Raw genomic sequence first — 11,654 nt, forward strand, 5'->3', positions numbered from 1 at the left:
TTTTTTTTTCTTCATTTTATTTGCTTTTTTCTTTTTAAATTTGCTGTTTTACCCTAACCCTATCACCGATAGAATTGTTTCAGAATCGTTTGTTTATGTAGTCGGCACTTAATGTATATTGGCTGAATGGACGTCAGTGATTGGTTGAAATTACAGAAATACGACAACTTTAACATGGAATAACTTAGGGATTTCTTTTTTTTTTAAGAAGACTAAGAGAAAAAGATGTTTTATATGACACATTCTACCAGTGTTCCAAGTTTCAAAGTGTTTCGTTAATGAAAAATGTGGCTCCCGTTTTAAAAAAGATCTGCCGTTTTTCATACTTTCTAAGGGTAAACAAATAGGAAATAACAGTTTCTAGCCAAGGAGAAAAATCATGTTACGCAGTGTTATGAAACTCTGCAACACGTTACTATCCTCAACATAGTTGAATGACAAAGAGTAATAGTTAATTTAGTCTTTTCTACTCTAGGCACAAGGCCCGAAACTTTTGGAGATGGGGCCAGTCGATTAGATCGACCCCAGTATGTAACTGGTACTTAATTTATCGATCCTGAAAGGATGAAAGCAAAGTTGACCTCAGCGGAATTTGAACTCAGAATGTAGAGACTGACAAAATACTGCTAAGCATTTTGCCCAGTGTGCTAACATTTCTGCCAGCACGCTGCCTTAATTTATTATTAAATAAGTGGATTAATACATAGGATGAACAACTGTGATTACTAATCAAATGTAATTCAATCTTGTTTGTATTATGATAGAAGAGTTTGAATAAGTGATTAATTGCAAAAGATTGATATGCAGTGATTGACAAACTGAATTATTGTTCAACCTCAGCTCAGAGAAAGAGTATTGAAAGCTACAGTAACTAATGCAACTTTAAGACAGTGGAATATGTTATTCAAAGGATATTTGGTTGTTTCTAAGAACTGGCATATAACAATGTAGGGTATAACTTTACATATAACACGTGATCCACCAATCGAAAAACCATTGTCATCAATATTGATGCAACCACACTAGTTTGTTAAGCGTAGAAACTTTAAACAATTAAAGATAGTGTGAAGCTATTGTCTCCCTCAAATCACTACCTACCATTAAAAATAAAAGAGGTTAATGGATAATCTAGTCACAGATACCTACATATATATATATTTATATATATATATATACTAATACATCCATTTGTCATTTACACCTCCTGTCTTCGTCTGTTGTTTTTTTCGTGAATTCTCCCTATATATATAAGACAGGATGGTCATGGTTGGAACATCTTTGATCATAGGCTTGCTAAATGAGGGCCCACCTGGATCAACAACAAATGATCTATGATTATCATACATCGCAGAAAAAATAATCTAGGGTTGTGGCAATGAAGAGGTATTTTGTATTACAAACCTGTTCAAGTCATGCCAACATAAAAAGAGACGTTAAAATGGTGATAATTTATGGTATAAAGAGTGAATAATTTGGTGGAGCTTATTCTATTTTCTCATGTGATAATATATTTTCTATGTAAGTTCACTAACTTTAAAAAAGCAATATTGTGTTAACCACAATGATTTTGCTGGTTGTACTTATTTAAGATCTTTTGACTTTTGTAAATGGAGATTTCCAATCTCTTTCTCACCTAATACAATTGGTTTCATTAATCATATAAAATAGTGTCAGGTGATTTGAAACAAAGTCAGTATTTGATAACTGCATTTATTCTGAAAGTACATTTAGTTATGACATCCAAGGGAGATTTGGGGTTTTGGCATTTAATATTTGAAAAATTCTGATGTATTAAATAGAGTAAAAATACTTATTCTAAATCCCAGCAAGTATTCAAACTTGAAGAAACAACTCAACCAATAATTAATTACTTGGTAATTTGATATTTTGAATTGGAATAATATTCAGACGTTTAAGAATTTTTGTTTATCATAAGCAAACAGATAACATTAAAGCTATTTAACAAAAGAAAAAATGGTGGAAACATAAATTAGCTAAAACTGAGACAGAAGCCCTTATAAGCTATTATAAAGACATTAACTTTCAGATGAACAACTTTATTGTAGAATTTCCAATAAAAACAATCAACTTGTTTTCATTATAAGTAGTTCTGAATGAACAATATTGATAAGAGCTACAAAGACAAAATAAAACCTAATTATTTAATCATTAAATCATTTATTGGTGAAATTCGCAGTATAGATATTTAATACCAGGTCAGCCCCAACTGAGCAAACTTATAGATCAAAGGTAATGAACACCTCAACTGTTTTTTTTTTTTAGGTGTAGTGTATGTATCACTACATAATCCAATGTGTACTTGCTGTATTAAAATGGCAGGGAATGATTTAAAGGAGATTTGGGTGCTATTTCTAGTAGACTGAGTGACCATGTGGTTTTCAAGAAATGTTATGAGATCAAGGATCGTAAGTACAATGCTAATTTATATAAGACATACTTAAACATACTGGACACAAGCTGGGTTTGACCAAACCCCAACTGGGTCACTTGGATGAGGGTGTCTGATACTGATAGACCCCAAGAAACATTGCTGATGATGTGTCCCAGTGCATCACAGAATGTCTGTTGTTGCTGTTGGCACTCCGTCGCTTACGACGTCGAGGGTTCCAGTTGATCCGATCAACGGAACAGCCTGCTCATGAAATTAACGTGCAAGTGGCTGAGCACTCCACAGACACGTGTACCCTTAATGTAGTTCTCGGGGATATTCAGCGTGACACAGTGTGACAAGGCTGACCCTTTGAATTACAGGCACAACAGAAACAGGAAGTAAGAGAGAAAGTTGTGGTGGAAGAGTACAGCAGGGTTCACCACCATCCCCTGCCAGAGCCTCGTGGAACTTTAGGTGTTTTCGCTCAATAAACACTCACAATGCCCGGCCTGGGAATCGAAACTGCGATCCTATGACCGCGAGTCTGCTGCCCTAACCACTGGGCCATTGCGCCTCCACGCATCACAGAATGATGTATGGAAAAAAGACATGTAACAGTATAAGCCAGAAATGTAGAGAAAAATAATTGAATGGAAGAAACTCACCAAGTATCATGACAGCGGTTTGTTGGGACATTAACATTTTGATGCAACTGGTAATGTTGATCAGGATAGTCTACATTAGTACAATGACGTCTGCTATCTAAATGCTGAGAATTGTCAACATAGAAAGAATTAATGTAGTCTTGGGTCTGATGAATAGAGTTTGAATGATAGCCATGTCCAGGAGACTGCTGCGGTATCTTAAGACAACCATTTCCATCAGGTGGGATAGCAGAATAAAACTGGGATGATGCATGTGATTGCTGCCTCTGTTCTGGGTGATATGAACGTGCAAAAAAGGGTGGCGACACCAATGCATTCACAAAATTAAACATCTCAGGGACTTTCTTAGGAGTCATTAAATTAGGATAAGATCCAACAGATAGTGCCTTTCGGTAAATATCATCTGCTGTATAGGCAAAGTTTTGGGGAATAACATATTGCTCATAGTTATGTTGTTGTTGTTGTTGCTGCTGTTGTTGATAACCAAGGTTCTCTTGGTCATGCATTATGTAACTATTAGATGTTACTGATGAAGGAGACTGATTGTAAAAATTATCATTTTTTCCTTTGCCAACAATTTTCCTGTTATTTCTCCACATATCTTCTCCATGATATTTACTGGTGTTGTCTTTCTTTTTCCTATGACTTTGATTAAACAAGTTAGTAATTGTATTCGAAAAATTAGATGACCTGACCAAATCAATATTTTGGTTAGCATTGATATCAGGCCGATGTGTTGTCAGCCCCAAATCTTCATTATCAGAGTTGTTATCAAGAGGACTAACATCAATGGAATCTGTAACCAGTGGACCATTTGATTTGTCAAGGTGATGATCATCATTATTCTCTAATAATATAGCTGATAATGAAGACTTCACAGAGTTTTGGGAAGGAATTCTTTTGTTCTTGCATCGACTGGATCCACTTGCAAATTCTTTACTTTGACTATTATTCCTGTGAAATTCATGTGCTACTTGTCCTATACTGTTATTAAGTGAGATTTTTGAAGAGTCTTTAAAACTATTGATTGGACTATAATTGTCCCAGGCCACATCTATTTTACCACCGATGGGTAGTTGATTGTCAGTCTGTTCTAATGTACTTGCTTTGAGGATTCCACCTTTTGATTTATCATACTCATCTTTTCCCATAGTGCAATGCATCACAATTACATCCTGAAATAGAATAAAAACAAAATGCAATTAAATGACAAATATCACCACTTTAATAATTTCAAACACATTTCTTTAAACTGTCACTGATTTAATCAGAAACCTTGACCCCCCCCCACCATATAAAATGTACTGCAACTTTTCTAGTATTATTCATGCCCATTTTCCATGCAGGTATGGGCTGGATGGATCCACATGGGACAAGTTAGTTTTTATATGAAGTTACTTCTTCCTAAATGGGTTGGAAAACTATACCTCATTTGTATTTTTCCATTCTGAGCAATGTTTCTCTAGATGAATGTCCTTTCTGATATTAACCACTTTACAGAGTATATGGTATACAATTTATCATGGCATAAGTATTAATTCAAAAGCCAGCCACATTACAGGACACTAAGGGCATTTTATTGTGACACCAACAATAGAAAGGTGCCTTGTCCCCTGCATCACAAAGAAATTCTTTTTACTTGGTGTAGGTAAAAGTGATCCAGAGTGTGACAAAGGAAAGAGCAATGGGATGGTAAGAGGTAGCAAAGGAGGAGCGAAAGAGTGAGCTTCATGTACAAGGTTGAATAGGGAAGACACAGCACAAGTAGCTTGATGGGAAAGCAAATTAGAATGTCATAGTAAGAGAGGGTTGGATATCAACAGAGATGGGTGATGGTAAGAGACAGAGGCACAGAGAGAGTTACACTTTAGTTGTTGGTAGAAGGTTGAAGAGAAAACAGCCTAAGCAGCAGAATAGGGTAGAAATAAAAATACATCACAGAGAAAGAGAGAGGGAGACTGAGTGAGTGAGTGAGTGATGGATAGCAACAGATGATGACGGTAAGAATGGTATGTTAGTTAAGAGTCACTCGAGGTGAAGGTGAAGGTTAGTCAGTAGTGGAAGGTGACAGAAGGAGATACTGAATATGAGCAGAGCCAATGCAATTTCTCATTACACAGATTTCACGATGAAAGATATAAGCGATAGAGTGAGGAAGTGGGGTAAATACTATTTAATAAACTGAACAAGTTTTAGCAACACTCCTATAATTGCTACCATGAAAGATTTTACTATACACAGACTACTAAATCTTTAAATTTTACTTACTACAGTCTTAGTCTGACTTAACATTATTTACATTTGACAGATATTTGTCCTCATCTTGTTTGTTAACATGTTTCAGTTAATATACCCTCCAGCCTTCATCAGGTGTCTTTGGGAAATTTCAAACCTGGGTTCTCATTCCTAAGGTATTTTTCGATGTTGTTGTTATTATTATCATTATTATTCAGGTCACTGTCTGGAATTGAATGAACTCAGAATCTTGGGGTTAGTAGCCCGTGCTCTTAACCACTGCCATATTAAGGCTGGAGGGTATATCAGCTGAAACGTTGTTAACAACAAACAAGATGAGGACAAATATCTGTCAAATGTAAATAATGTACATAATTCCTCATCTCTTAAATATAGAACTGTAGTCTGACTTAAGTTGTAATTAATATACTGTTCACTATACACATGATTAAAGGACTCAGTCTTTTATTAGTGAATTACATTTTTCATTATCAAATCCATTTTTCTATTCTATGTAGCAAAAAAGAGAAAAATGGAGCCTGAAGATAAATTCAGACCATGCCAACACAGATGGTTGGTTTGGATGGCATCTTTTCCATCAAACCAAAAGATTATACTCACAGATATTACTCACTAAACTCTTCAATCTCTCTTGGTCAACAGAAGGCTATCTTAATCTTTGGAAATACACTACAGGTGCAGGAGTAGCAGTGTGGTAAGAAGCTTGCTTCCCAACCACATGGTTCTTGGTTCAGTCCTACTGTGTAGCATCTTGAGCAAGTGTCTTCTGCTACAGCCTTGAGCTAACCAAAACCTTGTGAGTGGATTTAGTAGATGAAAACTGAAGGAAGCCCATCATCTGTGTGTGTGTGTGTGTGTGTGTGTGCATGCATGCATGTGCACCCCCATCATTGCTTGACAATCAGTGTTGGTGTGTTTGCATCTCGGTAACCTAGCAGTAGTTCAGCAAACGACTGATAAAATAAGTTCCAAGCTTAAAAAAAAAAGTACTGGGGTTGGTTCATTTGACTAAAATTCAAATAAAAGACACATTGCATCCCATCTCAAAAAACTGTCAAACTCTATGACCTTGTCAACTACTATTCACTTTCAACATGCCCAAGATAATAGAAACTGAACATGTGAACAACCGTCTCCTTCAAACACACACACACACTTTTTCTCTCTCTCTCTCTCTCTCTTTAGTGATTACCTGTGTGGTTTCTGAAGAGTTAGGTCAACTAGAGACTTATTCTCCTGTGAAATTCCCTAATAGTTTCTTACCACAGAAAATTTTAGTAAAAGTAATGTTGTGACACCAGATACCAGCAAAACCTTCAGAGACTGGTGTTGATTGCTAGTTGTGAGTGCAGTCTACACCAATCTCTCATCTCTTGGATTTGGAAGCTTCCTGCCAGATCACTCAAGTGTGTGCAGATGGAGCACTCCCCAAACGATATTCTATCGCCTCCGATGTACCTGAGGATCAGTAATGTCTCTTGCACCTTCCTTTCTTCACATCAGTAGCCTACTTGCTGCCATTCTTATGCAGGTATCCAACAATTAACTCATTGCAGTCGTCCGCCACACAAACTAAACACCCACTTGCCTGACATACACTGAGGGTAGGAGTTATTAAATTCATAATCATATGTAAACATCTTATTAAAATAGGAAAATACCAGGTAGAGAACTCTACAATCACTTATTCAGTGCAGTACAATAGTGTTCCAATACATACAAGTGGAAACTTGAGTTTTCTAGAGTTGATAAAAATAGGTAATAACGATAAAGCTAGAGTTCATTCATCTCGGTAACCTTGACCCTTTAAACAGCACAAAGATTTAATCACTATGCTCTAAGTTTCACAATCTTTGATACCTCATACTGAAACATGTATACAATTGTCTATCCATTGATGAAAAGTGCTCCTAAGAGATAGCAAATTATTTAACTCAGATTAATTGTTAATCTGCCACAAAGCAAAGTCAAAAACCCACATTGGACGCACTGTTCATATCTCTAACATATACACTAACAACTGAGAGCAAATGCCCCGATAAAAACTATTGAGCTGGTTCCTTTTCATTTGTTTCAGTCATTAGATTACAGCCATGCTGGGGCACCGCCTTGAAGAATTTTTAGTCAAATAAATCAACCCCAGTACTATTTTTTCTTTTTTAAGCCTGGTACTTATTCTGTCAGTTTCTTTTGTCAAACTGTTGAATTACAGGGATGTAAAGCCACCAACACTGGTTGTCAATTGGTGGGAACAAATACACACACACACACATACGTGTGATGGGATTTTTCTTCAGTTTCTATCAACCAAATTTATACAAGACTTTGGTCAGCCTGAAGCTATAGTAGAAGATACCTGCCCAAGGTGCCATGCAGTAGGACTGAACTAAAAAGTAAGCTTCACACCACACAACCACACCTGTATCTGATTGGTTAAAATTTAAACAAACTCTCACTCAGCAGCATTTAACTTCCTCTTCCTATCTGTGTTACAGTGTATCACCTCGTAGACACTATTGCAAAGTTAAACATTTTTTCCCCAATCCTTCCCCCTTGGATTTTTCTTTCCTGTATTTTTAAGCTGATCATCAACTGCATCACTCATCGTCTTTTCAGTTTAGGAGGTTTACAAAACCCATGGACATTGCCCACCTCCTTTTTAATCATCATTTTAACATCCAGTTTTCCATGCTTGCATGGGTTGGATAGAATTTGTTGAAGCAGATTTTTTACAGCTAAATGCCCTTCCTGCCACCAATCCTCACCTGTTTCCAAGTAATAGTTCCCTATGACCAGACATGTTTTTACAGAAAATTCAAAGTGGACACTTCAATTTGTATGGCAGTAAGTCTCATTTACAACCATCACAATGTCAAGACAAAGAAACACACACACACATACATTTCACTTTGTCTACTAAAACCTTGGGATTGAACCTGAAACCACGTGAATGAGAAGCAAACATCTTAACCACACAGCCATCCCCACACCTAACATAAAAATATTTTCAGTTTGAAAGACACATACAATGTATTACACTATTTCTAAGAAGGTTTGATTATTTCATATATCATGCCAAATGAACACCTGATAATTTAGTAGAAATGTTGGCATCCATCACTGGCCTTGTACCTCATCCAGAGCTCATATATTTCAATCTTAATGATTCAGTTTATCAAGCTTGTAAATAATTACTAAATTACTAAAGTGTATATAAGATGGCATACTAGTGAAAGTAACAAACAGTGCAAATCTGATCAGTGTTTCACTTGTTTGTGGCCCAAAGTTAAATAATCTTGTATCCTACTTAGCTTAATTAAGAACTAATCCAATAAATTCCTAAAGTTTACTAAAGATTAACATAAAGAATAACTGGTAAGAGGAATTAATGACCATTAAAATCCAATTTAGCAAAATACATGTAAAATCTATGCAAGATTTGAGTGCAAAGAATCTACTTTATGAAAATAATACATAATTTATATAATAGGCACATGTGCTCAAGAAATTTGCTTTACAACATGGTTCAGGGACCAATATTATTGCATGAAACCTTGGGCAATGTCTTCTAGTGGAGTTTCAGGTTGATCAATAAACTGAATAGGAAATTTGACACACAAACTGTGGAAGCTACATTTGTATCTTTTACATATAAACTAAATCATTTTCAATTGGACTTGAATATAAAGCTATATTTGATAGCATGTAGAATATTGGGTCAGAAAATTCTTGGACAGAAAATGTCAATGGCTGGGGAAGTTCCACCATTAAAATTGTTTTATTTCATCTTTCTCAAAGTTTCTAAATTCTAATAATGTAAGCATAATTTATAGGCATGTGTGTGTATACATATATATAGACACACAGACACAATAAAATAAGTATTGTTTCCAATATGATCAGGTAAAACCCACGGTAATGAAGCCCTATCAAGACTGAAGTCCAATGACTGAAACTAGAAAAAGATAAGGTTAAAATTAGTAACCACCAAACAGCTGTTAAAAGTGTGTGTTTGAATATGAATTGGGAGATAGTTATTCTCAACTTCTAAATGATTATATAATCAATAGGCATCTATATTTAATACTGGATCAGTTTTAAGAGAAACATTTGTTGGTAAATAGAGGAGAGTAAACTAAGAATATTTCCTTATCCAAAACTCTAGACTGATATTAGAGTCAAAGTCATCTACAAAAAAAACAAAAACACCTTAGTTACAATAATAATAATTACTTTCGTGTATGTAATAGGTTTCGTTTATTTCCTTAAATTAAAGGGGCTAGAAAATATTTTAATAACTATCAGGAGTTATATAAAAATGAGACACAAACTAAAATTTAAACATAACAAAACTGTTGCTGTTATACATAGTAGTGTTTAGTTGTGTTTTGATTTCAAATCCTACTGAGGTCAACATTACTTCTGACCCTTCAGGGGGAGGAGAAAATACACATCAGATATGTAAACAATCATACCACCAAAACAAAATTTACAGAAAAACTGTAATTATTTCTGATTTAGGGACAAGTCCAGGAGAAGGAGTATAGCTGACAACATCAACCCCAGTACTTGATGGGTACGTTATATTATCAACCCTACAAGGATGAAAAGCAAAGCTGACCTTGGTGGAATTTAATTCAGAATGTACAGAGCCACAAAAAGTATTATCAATTTCCCAATGCTATAATGATCTTGTCAATCCATTACACTCAAAAAGTGTAGCTTCTCTATTTTGTACAAGTTTCATTGAATTATTGAATATACAATAAAGACATTTCATTAATAATAAAATTCATTCTCAATACTTTCTGGTAGATTCAGTTGTGAATATCTGATCGCTGTTGTTGTTTGCCATTGGAGAACATTTCCCTTAAGATGATGTGTGGTCATAACACATGCAATTTATCTTGAATGGATGTCTAATCATTTGAATTCTTGCTGGTCTGCATGTTCATTAAATTATTTAAATAACGGAGAATTTGTTTAACCATTTATGATTATATTCTCACTGAAATGTACTGTCTTTGAGTTTCAGTTACTTATGAAAATAAGAATTGAGGAATCAAGTAAAATAATTTTTTTCATAATTAAGCTGGTGTTTGTATTATATCATCATTATTATGATGGAAGGTTTTCATTTGAATATGGATGCTTTGAAAATGCATTTTCTCATAAAACTAAAAGCTTTTTATTTTTTTATTTAGTATGCTGGGTTCAGAGGTTGGAGCAACGACCATGGCCTTTGTAGACTCAAAACCACCAGTAAGATAGATGCTGTTTAAATCATCAACATCTTCAGGAAAGACATGAGCAGGGAAGGGATTTCAAGGGGAACCAATGTTCTGGAGGGAAAAAGGATTGAGCATAGTAGTTAGTGAAGTGCCTGTGAGTTTAACACAAGAGTGATAAGGGAAGGAAAAAATGTGGGTCAGAAGTGCATGAAAAGAGGAAGTACAAGACCAGTCAACTCCCAGGAATAGAGACCATTATAGTAGTACTAGGAAAGGCAGAGAGAAGAGACAACACACCTGTGTTTAGCAAAGGCTGGAGCATTGCTGTGAGTGAGTTGGTATCAAGAAGTATTATTATTTAATCAAAGGTAAGCCAGCAGAATCATTAGTACTTTGAACAGAATGTTTAGCAGCATTTCTTCCAGTTCCTTATGTTTTGAGTTCAAATCCTGCTAAGGTCAACTTTACCTGTTATCTTTTCAGGGGTTGATAAAAATGTGTACCAGTCAAGTACTGGAGGATGATATAATTGACTTGCTCCCACCTCTCAGAATTGCTGGCCTTGTGTCAAAATTAGAATTATTTAATCAGAGAAAAATGAGTAGGGGTCATGACTTTCACTGACCCCCCTAAAGTAATAGGATAATGCTCAGCTTCAGCTTCCAAGATTAATCATCATCATCATGTAACGTCCGTTATCCATGCTGGCATGGGTTGGATGGTTTGATCAGAGCTGGTAAGCTGAGGGGTTGCACCAGACTCCAGTCTGATTTGGCATAGTTTCTATGGCTAGATGCCCTTCCTAATGCCAACCATTCCAAGAGTGTAATGGCTACCTTTATGTGCCACCAGCATAGGTGCCAGTTGCATGGCACCAGTATCTGCCATGACTATGATTTCACTTGGTTTGATGGGTCTTCTCAAGCATGAGAGTGAGTTTCAATTGATTACAGTTCCGGAGCAGCTTGCAAGTTCAAACAAGAAGAAACCAGTGCAGTAGTAGTTATGTAACTTTAGATCAGACTTAAGATCGAAAGCAGTTTAACCATAATGATCTCATGTTTTTGTACATCTAGGACAATATTTTCTCACGTATCCCTCCCATTTCAA

At 35.6% G+C, this 11,654-nt stretch overlaps 1 protein-coding gene across 3 annotated transcripts in view; it reads right to left on the reverse strand.

Moving 5' to 3' along the window:
• LOC106868377 (uncharacterized) overlaps window positions 1–11,654 on the reverse strand; it is a 38,373-nt gene that overhangs the window by 9,616 nt on the left and 17,103 nt on the right. For all 3 annotated transcript variants that reach the window (XM_014913605.2, XM_052968157.1, XM_052968156.1), the window contains exon 2: window positions 3,058–4,232. In XM_014913605.2, coding sequence (XP_014769091.2) covers window positions 3,058–4,220 — 1,163 coding nt within the window. In that variant the 5' untranslated portion in view covers window positions 4,221–4,232. The remainder of the gene's footprint in view (window positions 1–3,057; window positions 4,233–11,654) is intronic.

This window comes from Octopus bimaculoides, chromosome 5, assembly GCF_001194135.2.
Source record: "Octopus bimaculoides isolate UCB-OBI-ISO-001 chromosome 5, ASM119413v2, whole genome shotgun sequence".
Taxonomy (NCBI): Eukaryota; Metazoa; Mollusca; class Cephalopoda; order Octopoda; family Octopodidae; genus Octopus; species Octopus bimaculoides.